Below are 23,980 nucleotides of genomic sequence, written 5' to 3'. Positions count from 1 at the left end.
CACCTGTAGTCCCAGCTACTCAGGATGCTGAGCCCAGGAGCTTGCGGCTGCAGTGAGCTACGATCAAGCCACTGCACTCCATCCTGGGCAATAGAGCGAGAGACACTGTCTCAAAACAAACCAAAAACCACAAAGGTATATTTCTCACTCAAACTATATGTCTGCAGAGGGGTAGGCTGGGGCCCTGCTCCCTGGCCTCCTCACTCCAGGACCCCAACTGATGGAGCCTCCATCATCAGGAACACCGCTGGTCTCCATGGCAGGAAGGAAAAGAACCAATTCCACACTGGTTCTTGAAGATTTCCACCCAGAAATGACACACATGACAACATTCCCATTTCACTGGCCAAGTGAGTCACCTGAGCCAACTGAATTTCAAGTGAACAGGGAGTACAATTCTATTACATGCCCAGAAGACAAACACGTAGAAATGCTCATGAATAGCACACCTACAACTACCATTTACTTGGAAATTAACCCATAAGCCAGTATCGGACTTAATGAAAAACCACAGAAGCAATTCCATTAAAGCCAGGCACGTGGCAATGACATCTCCAAGCACAATTCTTAACACTGTTCTGGACACATTAAGCAACACAGTCAGGCAAAGGAAGGAATGTGGAGGTAACATGATCACACTGCACAGATGCCATGACTATAGACACGAGAAACAAATCAAGAAGATCAACTGGAAACTATTATAAGTAGTAAAAGGATAAAAGAACATGGCTAAGGACAAAATCATTACAGAGCAATCAACAGCTTTCATATCTACAAAGAACAGTGAGAAGATAACATGGAAGAAAATACTTCGTTTCTAACAGCAACGAAAGATGCAAAATAACAATAAACAAACCTAACAAGAAATATGCAAAATGGATATAAAGAAGACTTGGCATATCATAAAAGTAACATATCAAATAAAGAGGGAAAGTAGACCGGGCAGGGTGGCTCACATCTGTAATCCCAGCACTTTGGGAGGCCGAGGAGGGTGGATCACAAGGTCAGGAGATCAAGACCATCCTGGCTAACACGGTGAAACCCCGTCTCTACTAAAAAATACAAAAAATTAGCCGGGTGTGGTGGCGGGTGCCTGTAGTCCCAGCTACTTGGGAGGCTGATGCAGGAGAATGGCGTGAACCTGGGAGGCAGAGCTTGCAGTGAGCCAAGATCGTGCTACTGCACTCCAGCCTGGGTGACATAGCAAGACTCCATCTCAAAGAAAAAAAAAAAAAAGAGGAAAAGTGAAAAAATGGTATTAAAATAAACTACGTAATCATCTGGAAAAAATGCCAACTAAGTTTGGTCCATGCCTCACACCACATCAGGCCTAATTCCAAACAAATCAAGGACTTAATGGAAAAAAAACAAAGCCCTAAACAAACAAGAATCAGCTATGAGGAAACTTTTGTAACTTGGGAGTGTGGACTTCTAACTATGACAATAAACTGGAAGCTACCAAAGATTGATCGGCTGGGCCCAGTGGCTCACATCTGTAATCCCAGCACTTTGGGAGGCTGAGGTGGGAGGAACGCTTGAGCCTAGGAGTTTGAGACCAGCCTAGGCAACATAGGGAGACCTTGTCTGTACAAAAAATACAAAAATTAGCTGGGCGTGGTAGTCTCAGCTACCAGGGAGGCTTAGGAAGGAGGATCGCATGAGCCTGGGAGGTCAAAGCTGCAGTGAGCCACAATCTCGCCACTACACTCAGGCCCAGGCAACAGAACAAGAACGTGTCTCAGAAAATAAATAAATAAAAAATAAAAGATTGACCTTCAAACATTAAAATTTGTAACATCTCTGTGTGGCAAAAATCACAATAAGTTAAACAAGAAATGGGGAAAAGAATATTTGCAACTCAGTTCATAAAGGGCTAATTCATGAAGCGTATCTATAAAGTAATAAAAAATTAATAATCTAATAAAGACAGAAAAAGGATACAAACAGATAAAGTTCACAGAAAATAAAACAAAACATTCTTTTTTATTTTTATTTATTTACTTTTTTTGAGACGGAGTTTCACTCTTGTTGCTCAGGCTGGAGTGCAATGGCGCGATCTCGGCTCACCGCAACCTCTGCCTCCCGGGTTCAAGCGATTCTCCTGCCTCAGCCTCCCAAGTAGCTGGGATCACAGGTATGAACCAGCACGTCTGGCTAATTTTGTATTTTTAGTAGAGACGGGGTTTCTGCATGTTGGTCAGGCTGGTCTCGAACTCCCGATCTCAGGTGATCCGCCCACCCTGGCCTCCCAAAGTGTTGGGATGACAGGCGTGAGCCACCGCACCTGGCTGAAACATTCTTAAATAGATGGCAAGAAGTTCAGCCTCACTCAAAAATAAGAGTAATGAGGCTGGGCGCTGTGGCTCCCATCTATAATCCCAGCACTTTGGGAGGTCGAGGCGGGTGGATCACCTGAGGTCAGGAGTTCGAGACCAGCCTGGCCAACATGGTGAAACCTCACCTTTACTAAAAATACAAAAAATTAGCCAGGCGTGGTGGCAGGTGCCTATAATCCCAGCTACTTGGGAGGCTGAGGCAGGAGAATTGCTGGAACCTGAGAGGGGGAGTTTGCAGTGAGCCAAGATCGCACCATTGCACTCCAACCTAGGGGACAAAAGGGAAACTCTGTCTAAAAAAAAAAAAAAAAAAAAAAGTAATTAAAAATAAACTTACTCTGAGAATGCAGTTTTCACCTATATGACTGGCAAAACTCAAAGATGTATGAACTATAGGCAAGGTTGTGGGGAAAGAGACAATTTCTACACTGCTGGGGAAGGTGTAAATTATCACAGCTCTCTAGAGGGCCTGGCAGTACCTATCGAAGTAAGAAACACACATCCTCTTCGACCCAGCAAGTCTACTTCTGCAAGTGTATCCTACAGACACTCACAGGTGTGGAAAGCAATGTGTTGTGCAGTTACGCGGTGTCCACAGTTATTTACGGCGGCATCATTGGTAACAGCAAGACTCTAGGCACAAACTAAACGTTCACCCACAGCAGATGAGATGAATGACATATCCCCAAGGTGGAACCCTATATAGGTACAAAAACTAGTAATGCTCTTCATGTGTTGATACGCAATATTCATCAAGATAAATTAAGCCTGAAAAACAAGATACAGGACAAGGCTCTCCATGCTATATGGAAAGGGGGATGCAACACTCTATGCGTGTTGGCTTGCACCTGCACAAATTATGTCTGGAAGGATACCCAAGAGACTGATGACATCGATGGCCCTTGGAGGGGGCAAGTAGGTGACTTAGAGATATAGAGAGGGAGACATTTCACTTTTTACACCTCTAAATTAGGAAGTCAATTTCAGAAACTTCTAATGGTCTGGCGTGGAAAAAGAATCCAGGACCAGAACTCAGGGAAGCAGTCTTCTGCTCCAGGCTCTGTGACTGGCTCCGAGGGGTCCCGGGCTGGCTGACTTGCTCATCCTGCAAACACATGGGCACCCACAACAGACCACATCCTTCACTAGGTGCCAGGCAGGCTTGGGGTACATGCAGCCTGCCCTGGAGGGTGCCTCAGGCAGTGCGGTGAGAGACATGTAGAGGTGGGAACACCTCTGAGAAAATATCAAAGCGTGTGTGAGAGGAACGGGTCAGAAGTCAGAGTGGCTGAAAGAGGTGAAAACACAAGTTGGGTCAGATCACAGAGGGTTTGCAAGCCATGGCAAGGAGCTTTTATTTTCTCCAAAGTGGGATAGGAAACTATTACCGGGCTTTAAGAAAAGAACTTTAGGCCTGGCGTGGTAGCTCATGCCTGTAATCCCAGCACAGTGGTAGGCTGAGGCAGGCGGATCACTTGAGGTTGAGTTCGAGACCATCCTGACCAACATGGTGAAACCCCGTCTCTACTGAAAATACAAAACTTAGTTGGGCATGGTGGCTCATGCCTTTAATCCCAGCTACTCAGGAGGCTGAGGCAGGAGAATCACTTGAACCCAGGAGACGGAGGTTGCAGTGAGCCAAGATGTCGCCACTGCACTCCAGCCTGGTGACAGAACGAGACTCCATCTCAAAAAGAAAAAAAAGGCTGAGCACAGTGGCTCACGCCTGTAATCCCAGCACTTCCGGAGGCCCAGGCGGGCGGATCACGAGGTCAAGAGATTGAGACCATCCTGGCTAACACAGTGAAACCCCATCTCTACTAAAAAAAAAAAAAAAAAAAAAATTAGCCGGGCGTGGTGGCGGGCACCTGTAGTCCCAGATACTCAGGAGGCTGAGGCAGGAGAATTGCTTGAACCCAAGAGGCGGAGGTTGCAGTAAGCCGAGATCACGCCACTGCACTCCCGCCTGGCCAACAGTGAGACTCTGTCTCAAAAAAAAAAAAGAAAAAAAGAAGAGAAAAGAAAAGAGCTTTATAATCTAACTTGTGTTTTTAAAAGGTGACGTTACTGTGTAGAAAGTGTATCCGAAAGGAAGCAGGTAATATCCCGACATTACAAATGCACATATTAGCCAACGGGAAGTAGAAGCGGGTGAGACAGCGTGGCTGAGACCCAGACAGCAGCATGTGGATGGAGATGGAGAGTCTGTAGACGGATTCAGGATATCTTCTGAAGGTGGAGAAGACATTAGTTGGTGATGGCATGAATGTAGGAGGTTCTCAGCTTGCACAGCTGGGTGAAATGGAGAAATAAAATGGGTGATGAGAAAGACAAAAAGAACAGGGTGTGCAGATGCAGAGGGGGTATGCCAAGTTTGAGATGAGAGGTGCATGTGAAGACGCCAAATAGGCAGGTGAACATACAAGCCCAGAGCTCGGAGGAGAGGCTGCACTCAAGACAAAACCTGGGTGCCGCAGAGAGCAGATACGCTGTACAGCTATTGGAATGCTGACCGCCCTGAGGGCGAAAGCACAAAGCGGTCCCAGAGCAGGTCTTGGGGAAATCAGCCTCAGAAGACAGCAGAGGGGGAGCCCCCACAGAGAAAAGATACACCAGCCAGAGAGGCAGGAGGAAAAAACCAAGAGCATCTTGGACTCCAAGCAAGGGAAGTTTCCAGAAGGACGAATGTTATTGAAAAGCTGACTGGCGATAGAAAAGTGAAAAGAGATTCAGCAATGTGGAAGTCGTCAACGACTGATGAAAGCAGCTTGAATGGAGTGGTAAGGACAGAAGCCGGAATGGGAGGGATTGAGAGGCGGAAAAAAGTGGCATAACAAGTGAGAAAGCTCTCAAAGTTTGGCTTGGAAGGAGAAACACAGCAATGGAGAGGCAACGGAGGAGACGTGGCGGCAAGTGAGACAAGGGAACATTATCTGTATGTGGATGCACATGATCCAGCAGTGGACAGGGGAAAAGTAAGGAAATGAAGCCAGGTCAACGGAAGTGGGGAAGGCCTCAAGAAGGAGCAGGGGGTGCAGTATGCACGTGGAAAGGACATATTTGAAAGGAAGGACATGACAGGAAGGAGGAGAGGGGTGCAGAGGCAAGCGCCTTGCTAGATATGAAGATGCAACATTGATTTGTAAAGTCTCCAGGACAGTTCCTGCAAAATGGAGGCATTGAGGATGCTTGGGGCCGGGCGCGGTGGTTCACACATGTAATCCCAGTATTTTAGGAGGCCTAGGCAGGTGGATCGCCTGAGGTCAGGAGTTTGAGACCAGCCTGGCCAAAATGGTAAAACCCCATCTCTACTAAAAATACAAAAATCAGCCAGGTGTGGTGGCGGGTGTCTGTAATCCCAGCTACTCAGGAGGCTGAGGCAGGAGAATCACTTGAACCCGAAAGGCAGAGGTTGCAGTGAGCCAAGATCATGCCATTGCACTCCAGCCTGGGAGACAGAGTGAGACTTGGTCTCAAAAAGAAAGGATCCTTGGGTAGTGTGAGAAACTACCCAAGGGATGTCAAAATGCTTTGTGAGGCTGGGTGAGGTGGCTCACACCTATAATCCTAGCACTTTGGGAGGCCGAGGCAGGCAGATTGCCTGAGCTCAGAAGTTTGAGACCAGCCTGGGCAACATGGCAAAACCCTGTCTCTGTTAAAAATACAAAAATTAGCCAGGTGTGGCAGCGGGTGCCTGTAATCCCAGTTACTAGGGAGGCTGAGGCAGGAGAATCCCTTCAACTCAGGAGAGAGAAGTTGCAGTGAGTACAGATCACGCCTTTGCACTCCAGCCTGGGTGAGACAGCGAGACTCCGTCAATAAATAAATAAATAAATAAATAAATAAATAAATAAATACGCTTTGAGAGAAAAAGAGGGTGTGGCCTGTAACTCATTCTGTGAAGCTGTACCCTCACCTTGATACCCAAACCAGACAAAGACACAAGAAGAAGGGTTTGGGGCCAGGCTCACTCATTAACATGGTCTCAAAGATCCTAAATAAGTCTTAGCAAACAGAAACCAGCGACAAACAGAAAAGGAAACATCGAATTCAACACAATAAATATTTGAGAGCCCACAAAGTGTTCGGTGCTGTTCAGGGCATGGGAGCACTGCGCTAAATAAAACTGATGAGAATCCTGGCTGTGATGAAACTTAAAATGGGGAGAAGGTGAAAGAAAACCAGAAAACGAAGGCAGATGTCATGTGTTTCACAGGTGCAGAGTACAAGTCGAGCACTTCAGAAAGAATTTCTCAGGGAAACATTAAATCAACCTCCATCTCTACTGAACATCCTGAACAACAACAGCGCCGCAGCAGCAAGGACTTGCCTTCCTTCTTAGGGTCATCCATGTTCACGTCCCCTGCCCGGCAGGCTGAAGGCTCATCGCGGCCGCCGCCTCCTTCCATGGAGAGAGCTGTCAGAAGTCACTGCAGGGTGGAACGGGGCCAGAAAGTGAGTGCGTGCCAGGGCCCAGGGCTCCGGCTTCCTTCAGCCCTCGGCTCACAGAGGCAGAGAGAGCTGAAGGCCGCGGCCAGGGCTGGGAGAGGCGGCGCGGGGGCCGCTCTGAAATGATCGCATCCCAGGGGACCCCAGGGGTCGAGTGCCGCCAGGCCGGGAGTCAGCCCGAACGCTATCAGACGAGATAACGGAATTCTCGGCTTCTGGGCCAGAGTGTTGGGGGCTCTGTTTGCCTGGTGGGCAGCCCTGGACCTCCCGGCATCCCCGACCACGGCGCGAGGGGCCTCAGTGACCCCTGCTCGAGCCCAGGCCCGGCTCCTGGCGGGGCGCGGCCCCTCCCCGTCCCGAAAACGGCGGGCACCGCGCCGCACCTGGCCCACCGGGCAAGCCTCGCTCCCGACCCTGACCCCACCTTATCCAAAGCGGCAGACGACGCAGGACGCGCCTCCGGCACGGATTTAAACGCGGCGCCGGGAGACGCGGGTTGCCGATTGGTCGGTTTGAAAAGGGTTCCGAGAGGCGGCGGGCTGGGTGCGTCCTGGGTATTGTAGTCAGGACGCTGGTAAGAAGCGTCCAGTGCGCATGCGCACTGCTTCAGCGCAGCGAATGGCTCCGCACAGCGCCAGGGCTCACCCACCCGGAAGTCTGCCCGGCCTGGCCGCCAAGTGTCACCTAGGTATCCGCGTCAAGCCGGGACCATGTATAGCAGCTCCTTGTGTGTAGGGAGAAAGTTAAAACTGCCATCTAAGGGTGTCGATGGGAAGACTAAAAGTAGGCTCACCCATCTGCTGTGAAGCAGCGCGCGCGAGCTGTTACTAACAGTAGTGAAAAGGCGGGATCCCTGCCCCGAGGCACGCACTGGGGCGCCGGCTGACCCAGAGACCTGAGGGAGACTCATTGCCGGAGCTGCACAGCCTGTGGGTCTGGAGGGGAACCGTCGCCCTTGGCGGGCTTCCCCAACCGCCAAGGCCTGAGGACCGCCGAGGGCGTGGCGGGAGCCTGTCCTGGGTTTTACAGGCCGGCTGGGGAGCTGCGTTGGAGGAGAGAGCCAGGGGCTGGGGCCCGGTGATGGAGCCTGCCTTGGGGAGTGCATGTGTTGGAGAGAGGTGGGAAGCAGATAGGATAACCCTGACCTGAGCCATGGAGACGCAAGGACAGGACTGGTAGACGGGTCAGTGGGCAGCAACTTAAGACTGACCTCGCTTGAGCCTTTGCCTGCGAACGAGGTATAATACCCACCTCGGGGGCTTGAGGATCAAATGAGGGGCTCCACCCATGGCAAAGTGTCACTAAGCGGGATGGAGGAGGATGCAGGAAGGGGAGTCTGGGAGGACCCGCTCTGGAAAGGATGGAACTCGAGAGCACCATTTTCAGGGACGAAGATAAGCTGTTTATTTGGGGCAGGCTGTGGGGAGAGCTGTCCAGCAAACAGCCACCCAGGGCCCAGGGCAGAGGCCTTCCAGGCTGGCTCGGGCACTTCTGGTTCCCATGTCCCTGGTTTTGCATCATCCACACCAATCACTCCATGTTGCTGTGTTCCTTCACCAGAAGACTGTGGGCTCAAAAAGGGCAGGGCAGCCCTCACTCACCAGTCTCCCCAGCCTCACCCAGCTCAGCACAGGGCACCAGGCAGGGGCTGAGAGTGCTGGGGTAGGTGGGTGTGGTCAAACAGCTTGGAAAGAGTTTGGCCTGCTCATTGCATTCCCCTCAGCTCATCCTGGGGATGTCTGCTCATGGGAGAATGGCAGAGGGATCCCCAACAGTCATTCCTGATACTCCTCTCCCTGTATCATGTCAGCACATAGTAGGTGTGGCCTATGTATGGCAGATTCATTTCTGCCCCCAATAGGATTTGCTGTAGTTTGGATGTGTGTCCCCTCAAAATCTCATGTTGAAATGTGATCCCAATGTTGGAAGTGGGGCCTGGTGGGAAGTAATTGGGTCGTGAGGGCAGATCCCTTATGAATGGTTCAGCACCATCCCCTTGGTGATGAGTTCTTGCTTAGTTCACACAAGATCTGGTTATTTAAGAGTCTAAGACCTCCCCTTCTCTCTTACTCCTGCTCTCACTATGTGATACACTGGCTCCCCATCACCTTATGTCATGATCTTAAGCTTCCTGAGGTTGCACCAGAAGCAGATGCCAGCACCATACTTCCTGAAAAGCCTGCGGAACTGTGAGCCAATTAAACCTCTTTATAAATTACCTAGTGTCAGGTATTTCTTCATAGCAATGCAAGAAGGCCTAATACAGAGTTTGACTTCATTTATTTATGCCTTCATTCACCAACTTTCACTGACAGCTACTCAGTGCAGGCCATGTGCCAGGTGATGCTGGGGACAGATGCTGTCCCTGACCTGGAGAGGTCATGGCAGGGGTGCAATAGCAAGGGCAAGTGCCAAGGGCTGAGGGGCACAGAGGCAGCACCCTCACCAGCCTGCAGTGGGGGTTGGGGAGTAGAAGGCTTCCTGGAGGAGGGAGCAGGGTTCTCAATTGCACAGCCAAGTCATGTCTTCTTGCTTGGAACCAGGAGAGGGGAAGGAGGTTCCCCTTAGGATGTGTCCCTAGTTCTTGGGGAGAGAAGGTGCCTCTCTGGAAATACTACTATAATTACCCATTTTCTTTCTTTCTTTTTTTTTTTTTTTTTTTTTTTTTTTTTTTTTTTTTTGAGACGGAGTCTTGCTTTGTCGCCCAGGCTGGAGTGCAGTGGCGCGATCTCGGCTCACTGCAAGCTCCGCCTCCCGGGTTCACGCCATTCTCCTGCCTCAGCCTCCCGAGTAGCTGGGACTACAGGCGCCCACCACCATGCCCAGCTAATTTTTTGTATTTTTAGTAGAGATGGGGTTTCACTGTGTTAGCCAGGATGGTCTCGATCTCCTGACCTCGTGATCTACCTGCCTCGGCCTCCCAAAGTGCTGGAATTACAGGCGTGAGCCACTGCGCCCGGCCTCCCATTTTCTTGACTAGATGCCCCACCTACTTTTTTTTTTTCCCCTTGAGATGGGAGTCTCGCTCTGTTGCCCAGACTGCAGTGCAATGGCACGATCTTGGCTCACTGCAATCACTGCCTCCCAGGTTCAAGCGATTTTCCTGCCTCAGCCTCCCGAGTAGCTGGGATTACAGACGTGCGCCACCATGCTCAGCTAATTTTTGTATTTTTAGTAGAGACAGGGTTTCACCATGTTGGCCAGGCTGATCTCGAACGCCTGACATCAGGGGATCCACCCACCTCAGCCTCCCAAAGTGGTGGGATTACAGGCGTGAGGCATTGTGCCTGGCCTGCCCCACCTACCTTAAGTTCAAGGAGAAGCCATCTCCCCAGGACCCAGCCCCAGGCCTGCACCACAGATGTTCAAAGACTTGGAGGAACCGATGAATTCATTTTAATCACAGAAATTTGCCTGGGCTTGAGCAAACTGTGGGGACTCAATAGATTTGGAGGCCTCCTCTCCCTTCTGAGAGGCCTGCCTGCTTCCTGCCCTCATGAATCCCTAATTTCAGTACAAACTGAGGAACTTGAAAAACATCTGTGCACTGGGACCGCCCCTCACAGGAGGGCTGAAAGCAGCACAGCTGAGTCAGCGGCACATTCAGCAGGCGTTCAGTGGGGAAGCAGGAGACAGAGGCGGCGCTCACAGGACCGGCTCCAGGCTTGTCACAGCCACACATCACAGCACTTTGGGTTTTGCCACAACAGAGCAGCTCTGAGCTCAATCCTTGCACCTCAGAAGTGCATTTATGATTAAAATCATACTCGACATGAAGCCCTGTTATGATGTGCAGTTTAAAAAGAGAAACGGGTCCAATTCAGCACCAACAGAGCCCCCCCAGGGGGCTCCAAGACTCGCCCCAGAGACAGCAGGAGGACCCCATGTGCGCGCTGATCTGTAAGGAGGGTGGTGGATGCAGCAGCAGGGGGCTGCATCCAAAGGCAGCAGGTGGGGGCCTCTCATAGTGTGACCCTGGGCAGGCCACTCCCCTACCCCGGTACCCTCACCTGAAAAATGGGACAGCAACATAATGAGACAACAGAGCCTGTCTAGAATATAAAGAAAAGAATGAAAAGGTCCATCCCAAGGGCAGCCTGGTGGGGACGGGGACAGGCAGTGGGGGGAGGCTGCCTCTGGAAGACCTGTCCCAGCAGAATCAGCCCCCATCTCTGCCCCGCCTTCCAACCTTTGAACCACCAGGCAGTAGACACACTTCCCTGGGAAACAGAATTTGCAAGGCAGGTGGAAAGAGCAGCACTCACACTGGCTGTGACTGCTGAAAAATGCTCATTGGCCCTTCTCGAGGACTGAAAGGAGATTCGGAATCCATTTAAAATTAACCCGTGACCCACTTCCTGTAAAACTGAAGATCACTCTCTAACAGCCCTAACAAACAGGCTCTGGCCGTCTCCTGACCCTAACCCGGTGGAGCAGCTGACTGGACCTGGTGGCTCAGTGAGGCCACCACTGAGGTTCTGCAGGGTGGAGGTGGCCAGGCTGGCTCACTGCATGAGGTGGACGGTAGCTGCCTTGCGGATGAGCCGCTCGGTCAGGGGCGAGTTGGGCTTCAAGGCATCACGCTCCATCAGAAGGCTCCTGTGGAAACAGACACAGAGGTCCTGTTACAGAACCTTCTAGAGGGATGTGGGGACTGGTGGTCCCTTGGTCCCAAGGCAGAACACAGGCAGGCTAGACTGCAGCACTGAGGGAACAGCAAGGGCCAAGGCCCAGGGGCAGGAGGCCTGGCCTCAGTTTGGGGAGAGGTGAGGATGGGAGGGCACAGACCTCCAGTGCAGGAAGCCACACCCAAGATGGGGCACAACAGGTGGCAGTGGGGAAAACCCAGGTTTGAAGAGAGAAGACCCAGGTACAGTTTGAGGTAAAGACCCTGCTGTGGACTGAATGTCTGTGTCCAGGCTAAATGTATATGTTGAAGCCCAAATGCCCAAGGTGATGGTATTAGGAACAGGGCCTCTTGGAGGTGATTAAGTCATGAGGGTGGGGCCCTTGTGAATGGGATTAGTGCCCTTATAAGAAGAGATAGGTGTGGTGGTTCACCCCTGTAATCCCTGCACTATGGAAGGATGAGGCAGGAAGATTCCTTGAGCCCAGGAGTTTGAGTTTACAGTGAACTGTGATCACACCACTGCATTCCAACCTGGATGACCGAGTGAGACCTTGCCTCTAAAAATATAAAAAAATTTAAAAATAAAGAAGAAAGAAGAGACGTGAAAGAACTAGCACTCAAAGGAAAGGTCAGGTGAGGACACAGCAAGAAAGTGGCTGTCCACAAGCCAGGAAGAGAGGCCTCAGCAGAAACTGAACCCAGCCAGGCCTTGTTCCTGGACATTCCAGCCTCCAGAACCATGAGACAGTGCATGCCTACTGTGCACACCGCCCAGTCTGTGGCACTTTTTTTTTTTAATTTTTTGAGATAGAATCTCCCTCGGTCACTCAGGCTGGAGTGCAATGACGTGATCTCAGCTCACTGCAACCTCCACCTCCCAGGTTCAAGCGATTCTCCTGCCTCAGGCTCCCGACTAGCCGGGATTACAAGTACCCACCACCACGCCCGGCTAATTTTTTGTATTTTTAGTAGAGGCGGAGTTTCACCATATTAGCCAGGCTGGTCTTGAACTCCTGACCTCAGATGATCCACCCGCCTTGGCCTCCCAAAGTGCTGGGATTACAGGCATGAGCCACCGTGCCCGGCCTGTCTGTGGCACTTTTAAAATAACAACCCAAACTGACTAAGACAGCCCCCAAACACCTGACAACAGTGGTTCTGGAGGGCGTGGGTGGTGTGAAGGGGCTGGGGCCGGGCACTCATTGTGGGGGCACCATGGCTGGGGGTGGAAGGTTTCCCACCTTGGGGGCTGGTGAGCTGTGCTGATGGCCCCATGGATGCTGCCTGGTAGCAGGACAGGACGTGGAGAGAAGGCACCCCCCACACCTCCTAATGCAGTCGGCTCCCTGTGCAGCCTGCTCTCCCCCTGCCCTCCCCCACTGGGCCCCACAGAAGGCCACATCGGCACTGCCGCACTGCCCCACAGATGTCACCCCAGCTCCACCCTCAGCCCTCCTGTCCACACAGCCACTTTCCCCACCGCTGCTGCCAGAGGCACCAACTCCCACCCACACCACAGCCTGAGCTCCCCAGGGGGCTTGACCACTAAAGAAACACGCACGGTTTTGTCTACGGCCATGGAAGGGGAAAGCGGGGAGCATGCGTCCAAGACATTTTACAGTTCTAGGCAGTTCCAGTGCTGCCAGCCAGACCTGTTTCATGAGTACCACAGAACCTGTACAGCTCAGTTTGGGTAACCCTGCCTGGAGGGAGCTTCGCTGGTGCACCTGCGCCTAAACCACTGGGCTTGTCACCAGCCAAGGGCCTCCTGTGGCCCCGGGCTGCCACCTGCTCTCACAGCACACCTTCCCCACCAGGCACCCCATGACTCCTCTATTCTTCCTTTGACCTATGTCTGAGGGTCGTGGGGGACCTGGGCAAGGAGAAGTGTCAAACTCGCCACTCAGGCACACAGGGGCTACACAGCTGCTGGCCAAGAGCTCAGCAGCCTAAGTGGAGGGAGGCAAGCTGGGCCATGGAAGCACCAAGGCTGCTGGCAATGGTGAGGGCTCTTTGGAGTTCCCCCAGCACTCTCATCTGCCAGCTATGCCACCCTCCTGACACTCGCCTGCCAGCCACACCACCCTCCTAACACTCACCTTCCAGCCACGCCACCCTCCTAACACTCAACTGCCAGCTACGCCACCCTAACACACTCACCCTCCAGCCATGCCACCCTCGTAACACTCAACCACCAGCCACCCCACCCTCCTGACACACACACCCTCCAGCCACGCCACCCTCCTAACACTCACCCTCCAGCCACGCCACCCTAACACTCACCTCCAGCCATGCCACCCTCGTAACACTCAACCACCAGCCACCCCACCCTCCTGACACACTCACCCTCCAGCCATGCCCTCGTAACACTCAACCACCAGCCACCCCACCCTCCTGACACACTCACCTTCCAGCCATGCTGCCCTCCTAACACTCAACTGCCAGCTACGCCACCCTAACACACTCACCCTCCAGCCATGCCACCCTCGTAACACTCAACCACCAGCCACCCCACCCTCCTGACACACACACCCTCCAGCCACGCCACCCTCCTAACACTCACCCTCCAGCCACGCCACCCTAACACTCACCTCCAGCCATGCCACCCTAACACACTCAACCACCAGCCATGCCACCCTAACACTCACCTCCAGCCATGCCACCCTAACACACTCAACCACCAGCCATGCCACCCTAACACTCAACTGCCAGCCACGCCACCCTCCTAACACCCTCCAGCCACGCCACCCTAACACTCACCCTCCAGCCATGCCACCCTAACACACTCAACCACCAGCCATGCCACCCTAACACTCAACTGCCAGCCATGCCACCCTCCTGACACTCACCCTCCAGCCACGCCACCCTCCTAACACCCTCCAGCCACGCCGCCCTAACACACTCACCCTCCAGCCATGCCACCTTCCTAACACTCACCCTCCGGCCATGCCACCCTCCTAACAATCAACCGCCAGCCACACCGCCCTAACACATTCACCCTCCAGCCACGCCACCCTCCTGACACACTCACCCTCCAGCCACGCCACCCTCCTAACACTCAACCACCAGTCACGCCACCCTAACACCCTCCAGCCATGCTGCCCTAACACACTCACCCTCCAGCCACACCACCCTCCTAACACCCTCCAGCCATGCCACCCTCCTAACACTCACCCTCCAGCCCCACCACCCTCCTCATACTCACCCTGCAGCCCCACCACCCTCCTACCAGCCCCATGCCTGGCCTGGCTAAACCCACTGTGCTTTCGGGTCTGCCCTCAGCTGCTGCTCCCTCAGTGCGAGTTTACATGTCTGTGGGACTGATTGCTCTCTGTTGCTCCCCCGACTACAGATGGGCTCCTGGTAGCCAGTGACTGGTGTGCCTGCTCACTGCTCCCTCTCGGTACCCAGCACAGGCAGGCAGGTGAAATGAGCTGAGGTCTCACTGAGCATTAGGTGTCGGCCAGGTGCAAAAGGAGAAAGGGTGTTCCAAGCGTGCAAAGGCCCAGGAGCCTGAAAGAGCAGGACGTGTTTACGTACCCAGGTAGCTTAGCATGGCTAAAAGGGAGTGGGCTGGGGAGGGTGGGAGGTTGGGCCTGGGGTGCGGCTGGCTCCACTTGGTCACGTTGAGCCTCTGCTAACAAAGGAGCACCAAATTCCCCACAGCCTCCCGACCTCACAGCCTCAGAAGCAGGAGCATCTCGGGCCAAGGGTGGTGGGGCTTCCAGGCACTCCCGAGGTCTGCAGGGAGAGCCTGTGAAGGTCGGGAGTGCTGGGCAGGGGCCAGGAGCTCACCGGGCTACGTTCTTATGGACGCTGGAGGTGCAGTTTAAGGCCGCGTGAATCAGCAGCTGGTTGAAGACGTCTCTCTGAAATGTCAATCGGGCATGTGAGGCTCCTGTACCTCGGGATGGGGGAGGCGAGCCCCCGCCCACCGGGGGCTGCCTGCTCTCCAGGGAGACAGTGGTGTTGATGCCACACCCTCAATGACGAACTTACAGGGCGGGAGCGTGGGAGACACGTTCACATCCACATTGTTGGCACCAACACCACGGGAGAAACGTGGGGGCTGCAGGGCACCCAGACTCCCTGGCCCAGGCCCTAGGCGCCCCAGCTAGCGGCCATCGGCTCACCTGGGCATTGCTCCCACCGAGCTGGACGATCCGGTAGCGGATGGGCAGGAGCAGCTCCAGGACGCGGTCCGGGTTCCCGTCCTCAGCCTCCACCAGGGCCTGGCACAGGGGCAGCCCCACGTCTCGGGCCAGGAGGTGCTGGCAGTTCTCCCCTGGGGATCTGCGAACCCAAGACGGTGCCCTCAGCTGCCTGCCCATCACAGAACATCCGGGAAGGGCACAGCCATTTCTTCCTCAGCGAGGTGTCCCTGGTCCAGTGCCTGACACATGCCACACTGATGAGGTGAGGTGACAGGTGGGGCAGCCCATCGAGGGGACAGGACAGGGCACTGAGCTCAGACCTGGGTTGGAGTTCGCCCATTTCCAGCTACCTGGTCCCCCACCTTCCAGCCTCAGTTTGCTCATCTGTAAGCAGGCATAACAGTGCCAATCTAACGGAACTGTCAGGATTGCTGATAATACAGGCAAAGGCCTGGCACTGCAAGTCAAGGCAATCATCACCCCCAGAAGGGAATGGGCAGGGCAGCCCAGGTCCTCCAGGTCAGCCCTCATCAGCTCTTGCCAGGCACCAGCCCTGATTTAGATGGGGAAACTGAGGTTCAGAGCACAGAAGCACCTCATCCAGGACCTCAGGGCCTGTAAGCAGCAGATGTCTCTGGTTTCAGGGCTTCACTGTGTCCTCTCCACGGGAGGCAGCCCTGTGATCCTGAGGATCTCATACCCACCCTGGGGATGGAGGCAGCTCTGTGTCTTGGGGCAACCAGTTGTACAGCTGTGGGTGCACACACCTTGGGGGTCTGCACCAGGGGATGCACATCTATAGGGGTGCACACCTGGGAGCTGTCTCCATGGGCATCCCCCCTGCTGCACTCACAGGCGGGGCAGGCACTGAACAGGTCTTGGCATGGCCCTAGCACCCCCTCACCCTCTCGGCAGGGTGAGGACCCCCACCCCGAGAAGGCCCCTCTGCATACTCGCTGGCATCCCGCAGGGTGGTCAGCAGCTCCTGTGTGGTCTGGCGGTCGTGTGCACCCAGGGATGCCATCAGGAAGTGTGCGTCATTGAACAGCAGGATGTGGTCTCGGCTGTGCTTCCGGGCCACAGGCAGGACATCCTGCCACCGCTGGCCCACAGACACTCCTGAGGACATGGGGAGGAGACCCAGGGCCTGGAGTGAGGCTCTGGAGTGTGTCCCGTGCAACGGCCTCCCTCACAGCGCTTCCCTTGGAGGCCTTGATGACCCTGTCCCAGGTGAGAGGCCGGGGAGGTGGGCAGGGCCACGGGCAGCGTCTGGCCTTGTGCTTAGGCCTCTATTAGGACTGTTTAATTATAGAGGCCATAGACGCGTAAGTAGGAAGCACATTTTAAAAAGTGTCAAAGGTTATTAAACAAAGCCTCTGGCCGCTTTGACAAACCCTAGGCCTCTTGGATCCCCCGGCCTTCCCACACAACCCTTGGCTTCCCCATGGATCCCCCGACCTCCCCAAGGATCCCCCAGGCTCCCCACTTTTCTCTGGGTCTCCAGCCTCAGCCTGCCCTTCCCACAGGCGGGCTCCCTGGCTCCTGCGCCCCTCAGCCTGCTGTTGGCCCATCTGACCACATCAAGCCTGCCCTCCAGCCCCTTGTCCCGCAGCAGGCTGCTGGCTTCTATGTCCTGGTAGCTTTGGATGGTCTGCTTTCTCTGAGAGTAACTCTTTCCCTTGTCTCTGCCCAGCAAGCCCCACATATGCTTCGGTAGCTCACATTTCACCTCCACTAGGAAGCCTTCTGAATCTCTAGAAACAGCCTGCCATGCCCTCCCTCAGGTCCCTGAATTGCTCAGCCCAGGCCTGCAGCCCTCATTGTACTGCTGACCCAGGGCCTAGCCCAGGCCTCTGTGGTTCCAGGGTGACTCTGCTGAGCCTGAGACAAGGGGAGAACCATCTGGCACCCCAGTGGTTGGCTAGAGCCCTCAAGAGCCCCCAGAGCTGCGGTTGGTCCCTCCAGGCTACCTGCAGAGCATGACAAGGTTGAGAAACCTGTCTACAATCCCAGGGAGTTGAGAAACTCTCTCATGTTTTAGGAAAGGAGGTGGCATCGAGACAGGTGGCCAGGTGCTACCAGTGCCCCGAAGGTTTGGCAGGCAGGCCAGCCATGGGAACAGCACAGCAGGTGCCGCCCTGGGTGCAGAGCTGGAGGCGTCCACATCGAGGAGCGGTGGGAACTCGAAGAAAGAGTAGTGTGGCCTGGACACCCCCTCCAGCTTTGGGCCAGCTGGGAGGCAGCTGCAGAACGGTACCCAAGGCAGTGGCCAGGCCTGCAGAGGGGTCCGGAGCGGCTCACCCATGAGCTCTTGCCCAACCCTGGGCCTAGGCCACAGCACCCTCTCCTCATGATGTGGGAGGAAGAGGCAGAAGCCAGTGGGGCTGCGGGGATGGCTACCTTCCATCTGCAGGCGGTAGAGCATGGAGCAGCTGTCCACCATATCCAGCATTGCACCGCTGGCCTGCAGGCTGGGAAGGATCTGGAAGACAGGGCGGCCAAGGCGGGCTCAGCGGGTGGGCCAGATGAGGGGGCTGCAGGCACAGCCAGGGTGAGCCTGTCCAGGTGGGGTGGGGCCTGCATAGAGCAAGCCCTCTGCCACTGTCCCCATCACCTCAACTGACAGGCCCGTCACCCTTGCCTGGGGTGTAGAGTGCTCCAAGCACTAGAGGGGTCACCAGGTAGACCTGAAGAAAGAGCCCACTGCATTGCATACCCAGGGCCCAGGCCAGGCCCAAAGCATCTGCCACCTCCCATCCCTGGGCCTCAGACCACACTGGTGGGACGGCTGTCTGCCCGATCACGTTTCTAGACTCAGCTTTGCTGAGCAGGCCACCGCGAGCTCACGGTGTATGTCACCCTTCATTTCTTTCTTTCTTTCTTTTTTTTTTTTTGAGATAGAGTCTCCCTCTGTCGCCCAGGCTGGAGTGCAAATGGCACAATCTTGGCTAACTGCAACCTCCGCCTCCTGGGTTCAAGCAATTATCCTGCCTCAGCCTCCTAAGTAGCTGGGATTACAGGTGCCCACCACCACATGCAGCTAGTTTTTGTATTTTTAGTAGAGACGGGATTTCACCACGTTGGCCAGGTTGGTCTCGAACTCCTGACCTCAGGTGATCTACCTGTCTCAGCATCCCAAAGTGCTGGGATTACATGTGTGAGCCACCATGCCCGGCCCACCCTTCATTTCTTACTACAGCTTCCTGACCGTGTAGAAAGGATTACTTCGAGGGAAATTTACTGTGTGTTTTTCTCTGATGTTTAGATCCCCAGATCACACTCATTTCTGTGGTCCCAGGCTTTTCTGATGAAGCCATCCCTGGGGTCCTTGGGAGCTGGGAGTCAGGCTTCAGGCTTCTTTTTTTTCCCCCTCTCAAAAGAATGCCTGGGCCCGGGGAGGAGGAATGGGGAGTTAGTGTTTAATGGGTATAGGGTTTCAGTTTGGGTAGATGAAGAATGTTCTGAAAATGGAGCGTGGTGACGTTTGCAAAATGTGAATGCACTTAATGCCACAGAGCTATACACTTTTTTTTTTTTTTTTTGAGACAGGGTCTCACTCTGTCACCCAGGCTGGAGTGCAGTGGCGTGATCTTGGCTCACTGTAACCTCTGCCTCCTGGGTTCAAGTGATTCTCGTGCCTCAGCCTCCCGAGTAGCTGGGATTACAGGTGCCCACCACCACGCCTAGCTAATTTTTTTTGTATTCTTAGTAGAGACAGGGTTTCGCCATGTTGGCCAGGCTGGTCTTGAACTCCTGACCTCAAATGATCCACCCGCCTCGGACTCCCAAATTATGGGGATTACAGGTGTGAGCCACCACACCCGGCCTTGGACACATAATTTTATGTTATTTTTATTTTATCACAGCAAAGAAAAAAAATTCCAGCCAATTGCACCATTGCACTCCAGCCTGGGCAACAAGAGTGAAACTGTCTCAAAAAAAAAAAAAAATTCCTATGGGTAGACCAGTTGTCTTACCAAAGAAAAGTGATCTGAAAGGGCTGGAGGAGAGTCCACAATTGCAGAGGTGAGGCCCTTAGATGTGTAAATCTATCAGCACCCTCAGGATGAGCAGGGCCAACCACTGTCCCCATCATAGGCAGGGTTACAACATTGCTTTTGGCAAAATTAACCCCATGAGGCCTTACACAAGAAATGTGTTCTTGCTCCAGCTGTTTTTCTGGCTGGGACAATCCTGATGAACTCAAAAATCTGGTCTCTTTGAGACTCAAAGGCAAAATGGTGCAACAAACCAAACATGGTGTGAATGCAACTTACGTGGGTATCGTAGATGGTCAGCGCGGCCTCATATTCGCCCTGGAAGAATAAAGTTCTCCTTATTAAACTCTGGAGAAGGCAAAGTGTAATGCTGGGACGTGAACTGAGAACGGCCAGGCCAAAGACCCCTGAGCACATGGTCTCTGGCCTCCACCTCCTCTCAGAGGGGGACGGACGGTGTCTTCGTGGCATTAGGGATGGGAGAAGGTGAACCCGCTTCCAACCGGGGCTTTGGTTCCCCAGTGTAGAAAGCACAGCAGCACCTGTGCCGCCACCACTGAAGAAACAGTTGTGGTGGAAGCATTCTCTCTCCTAGTGGAAAGTTAATACAGGTATTGCTCATACTGACTGCTGCAAGCTTTTTCATGTATTTCTTTCTAGCCTGTTTCTTTTCTTTTTTTTTTTTTTTTTTGAGATGGGGTCTCACTCTGTCACCCAGGCTGGAGTGCAGTGGCACAATCTCGGCTCACTGTAACCTCCGCGTCCCAGGTTCAAGTGATTCTCATGCCTCAGCCTCAGGACTACAGGGAGGCGCCACCACGCCCGGCTAATTTTTGTATTTTTAGTAGAGATGGGGTTTCACCATGTTGCCCAGGCTGCTCTCAAACTCTTGACCTCAAGTTATTTGCCTGCCTTGGCCTCTCAAAGTGCTGGGATTACAGGCATGAGCCACTGTGCCCAGCTGCCTTTTTCTTTTCTGCATATGTTTCCTCTCCTGTACATTTAGCTGGGTTCTGTGCTGTCTTCCAGACACTGTATCATCACATTCTCATGTCATGACAGGGCCCTCATGTTCTCAGCATTTCTCACTTTATGGACATTCAGGGAGCTTCTAGCTTTTGTGCATGATAAGGAGCACTGCAAGTGACAGTCTTGTACATGGAACCCTGTGGCGGAATCACTGGGGTCAAGGGTGTCCCAAGCAGCTGCCCCATAGCCTGGCTCCCGTTGGAAGATCTCATGGCCCAAGCAGGTACACCCTGCGGGGTTGGGGCTTGGCTCTCCACTCCAGCCACAGGCACTCGCTCTGAATGGTCTCTGCAAGTTATACACCACAGATGTGATTTCCAGGCCTCCACAGTGAAAAAATCCCTAAAAAGGTTGAAGCCTGGAGTGCTCTTTGGAAATGTTAATGCTCCATTGCATCAGGGCTCCAATGGATGTGAATACACAGCAAAAGCTAGAAAAATCTTTCTCCCTCTAGACATCTTTACAGGATAAGACAGTGCAAACAGATGGTCACCTTACCTTCTCAATCAGATATAAAGCCCAGTGCCAATAGTTATGACAAGCCAACATATCAGAGTCCTGGAGAAAAAAAAAAAAACGAGAATTTATGAAAAGTCTGAAGGCCTATGGGAAAAAAACAAATTTTGTTTTGTGCTAATGCAGAAACCATCATCTTTTTTTTTTTTGAGACTAAGTCTGGCTCTGTTGCTCAGGCTGGAGTGTAGTGACACAATCTTGGCTCACTGCAACCTCTGCCTCCCAGGTTCAAGCGATTCTCCTGCCTCAGTCTCCTGAGTAGCTGGGCTTACAAGTGTGCACCACCACACCCGGCTAATTTTTGTATCTTTGGTAGAGACAGGGTTTCACCATGTTGGCCAGGGTGGTCTCGAACTTCTGACCTCAGGTGATCCACCCGCCTCAGCCTCCCAAAGTGCTGGGATTACAGGCATGAGCCACCGCGCCTAGCCACAGAAACCATCATCTTTGAGTGCAGGAAACAATATTCTGCACTAGGTGCCTCCAGGCCACATAATCTTCTTCCACTCCGAAGGGCGGTGAAGAAATTATGCTGCATTTACCAGGGAGGAAACTGAGGCTAGGGGAGGTTCCCAACCTACTCGCCTGAGCTGGGGAGCAGCAGCCCCAGGACCGGTGCAGAGGAAGTTACTTCAGCAACTCCAGCTTTGACTTCCTCACATGTGAAGTTGAGAAAAGGATTAACAGAGCCACTCCACAGGGAGGTGCGAGGCCCATGGGTGTCTAAACAGCTCAGGGCACTTGGATAAAACTGCAAGGATCAGCCGGGCACAGTGGCTCATGCCTGTAATCCCAGTACTTTGGGAGGCTGAGGCAGAAGGATCAATTGAGCCCAAGAGTCCAAGACCCACCTGGGCAACATAGGGAAGAGACCCTGTCTCTCTAAAAAAAAAATTTTTTTTTAATTAGCCAGGTGTGGTGGCACGCACCAGTAGTCCCAGCTATTTGGGAGGCCGAGGTGGAAGGATCGCTCGAGCCCAGGAGGTCGAGGCTGCGGTGAGCCCTGATTGTGCCACTGCACTCCAGCTTGGGCGACAGAGAGAGAACTTGTCTCAGAAAAAACAAAAACAAAAACCTGCAGAGATCAACAGGCCCAGGGCCATACTCCAACAGGTGCTGGCAAAGCCCCGAGAGCCAGGGGAGTGCGTGGTATGTGGGTGGCTACCTTAGGCTGCCCTCAGTATGAAGCAGTGTTAAAGTAGGACCTGTGCTGGGCTCAGAGCTGGCCCCTGCTAGGGTATTTCCAAGCTCAGGAGACTGGACTCGTGATCCTCAACAAGCGACAGTGCCCAGCACTCAGAAACCTCCAACAAACCTCAGTGTCCCTGAGAAGGGCACCTGACCGCTGCCCCCTTGACAGAGCCGAATCTGGAGGCCCGAGGATCCTCTGCAGCACGGCTCAGACTGCATGGCCCCTGCTTGGGAGCCAAGTGCACACCCTTCCCTGATTTCTTGCTGCCCCAAATACAAAGCAGGTATTCAGTAAACGCTGAGTGAGCGACGCTGTGTCCCTGTCCCAGGGGAGGCCCCATCTCCCTTGAGCCCAATAGGCTCACCTGATGCAGCCCCGTCTGTCCAGAGGGCCCACCTCCACCATGGCGCTAGCCTTTCCTTCTCTGAGGCCTCTGCAGGCGTTTCCGCCTCTGCCTGGACACCACCTTGCCTCCCCTGGAAAGAGGGACTAACAAGGCCTCCTGCACAGCCCATGTCCGCCTTGTACCTGGGCTCTAGGACACCAAAGTAAGCAGCTCTCCTCTCCCTCACAGGCCACTGTAGGCCTTGGAGGCCTTGCTCAAGCTGGTGACCGGCTGGGATGCCCTCCATCTTCCCCCTCTGTGTGGCACACACCTGCTCATCCTTCAGTAGCCAACTCAGAGGTTGCCTCCTCCAGGATGCCTTCCCTAGCCGCTGTCCCCCCAAGCCCAGTTGAGTTTAATGCTTCCTCTGTGTTTCCACATCCCACAGAGGGTTCCTGTCATGGTGTAGCTCATGCGCTTCTACGAGGCTGCTCGCTCCTCCTGACCAGGCCCTGTGAGGACAGAGAAGTCTGGGCTGGACCCTCAGTGGAGTCCCTAGGGCAAGGTATGGGCCTGGGGTGGGGACTGGAATCTTGACTGCATTCTGCTCAGCAGCCAAACACCTGAGGCAGGTGCAGGAGGAGGAGGAGAGGGAACCCCGAGAATTAAGCCATGCCCTGTAACTCTTGTCCATAAAGCCTTGGCCTGACTCAAGGGGATGCACTGCATTTCCCAGGGAGCTGACCCGTTGACAAGCATCGTACCTTCCAGAGGGTCTCTGAGTGCTGCATGAATTCCAACCCATCCTTGATCTCTGCTTTCATCTCGTGGATGTGAGCGACGGTGTGCACCGACCATGCGTCTGTCGGGTTAATAGATAAAGCCTACGCAGGGTGTGGGGAAGAGGATTCCAGATAAAGCAGATCAGTCAGGCTGCCGGGGCAGGCGACGACAGGTCTCTAAGGGGCAAGAGGGGCCTGGGCTGAACGGGGTGGAGCAAGTTGGGGGACGGGGCTCTGACTCAAAACACTGACAATTAGCACCACTTCCTGCCTGCCCGGGCACACCAGCTCATGGGTCTCACTGCCCAGTTCACAGATGAGGAAGCTGAGTCTTAGGGAGGCTATGCGACTTCACCTAGCTGGACAGCAGCAGGATCTTTCTAAAGCCAGGGCTCAGACACAAGCCCACAGCATTCTGCATACAGCTGAGGCGCTTGCAAAACATACCCGCCCTCTCTGGGCCTCAGCTGCCGCCTGGAAGGCCACGGATGCTGCCTTTCTCTCAGAGAAGTGGTTACTGCCCATGTGAACGTGGTGTGAACTATCAAGTCCTCCAGTGGCTGTGACTG

General features: G+C 53.7%; 2 protein-coding genes across 8 annotated transcripts in view; both read right to left on the bottom strand.

Annotated features, from left to right (window-relative positions):
• GTSE1 (G2 and S-phase expressed 1) overlaps nucleotides 1–7,594 on the bottom strand; it is a 34,467-nt gene extending 26,873 nt beyond the window's left edge. The window contains exons 1-2 of one of the 3 annotated variants that reach the window (XM_019018766.3): nucleotides 7,210–7,594; nucleotides 6,667–6,766 (exon numbers count right to left, since the gene is read on the bottom strand). In XM_019018766.3, the coding sequence (XP_018874311.2) occupies nucleotides 6,667–6,745 (79 nt within the window). In that variant the 5' untranslated portion in view covers nucleotides 6,746–6,766; nucleotides 7,210–7,594. Of the gene's footprint in view, nucleotides 1–6,666; nucleotides 6,767–7,168 lie in introns of all 3 variants that reach the window. The other 2 variants (XM_055374362.1, XM_055374361.1) reach the window with 2 other exon arrangements.
• Nucleotides 7,595–10,158: 2,564 nt separating this feature from the next.
• The window catches only part of TTC38 (tetratricopeptide repeat domain 38), a 29,911-nt gene continuing 16,089 nt past the window's right edge, over nucleotides 10,159–23,980 (bottom strand). For 3 of the 5 annotated variants that reach the window (XM_019018664.4, XM_004063653.5, XM_019018665.4), the window contains 8 exons: nucleotides 23,394–23,513; nucleotides 21,095–21,154; nucleotides 19,847–19,885; nucleotides 17,970–18,051; nucleotides 16,523–16,688; nucleotides 15,549–15,708; nucleotides 15,211–15,284; nucleotides 10,159–11,384 (listed from right to left, as the gene is read on the bottom strand). In XM_019018664.4, coding sequence (XP_018874209.3) covers nucleotides 11,291–11,384; nucleotides 15,211–15,284; nucleotides 15,549–15,708; nucleotides 16,523–16,688; nucleotides 17,970–18,051; nucleotides 19,847–19,885; nucleotides 21,095–21,154; nucleotides 23,394–23,513 — 795 coding nt within the window. In that variant the 3' untranslated portion in view covers nucleotides 10,159–11,290. The remainder of the gene's footprint in view (nucleotides 11,385–15,210; nucleotides 15,285–15,548; nucleotides 15,709–16,522; nucleotides 16,689–17,969; nucleotides 18,052–19,846; nucleotides 19,886–21,094; nucleotides 21,155–23,393; nucleotides 23,514–23,980) is intronic. The other 2 variants (XM_055374363.2, XM_055374364.2) reach the window with 1 other exon arrangement.

This window comes from Gorilla gorilla, chromosome 23 (genome assembly GCF_029281585.2).
Source record: "Gorilla gorilla gorilla isolate KB3781 chromosome 23, NHGRI_mGorGor1-v2.1_pri, whole genome shotgun sequence".
NCBI lineage: Eukaryota > Metazoa > Chordata > Mammalia > Primates > Hominidae > Gorilla > Gorilla gorilla.
This window is presented reverse-complemented; position numbering and strand designations above follow the sequence as displayed.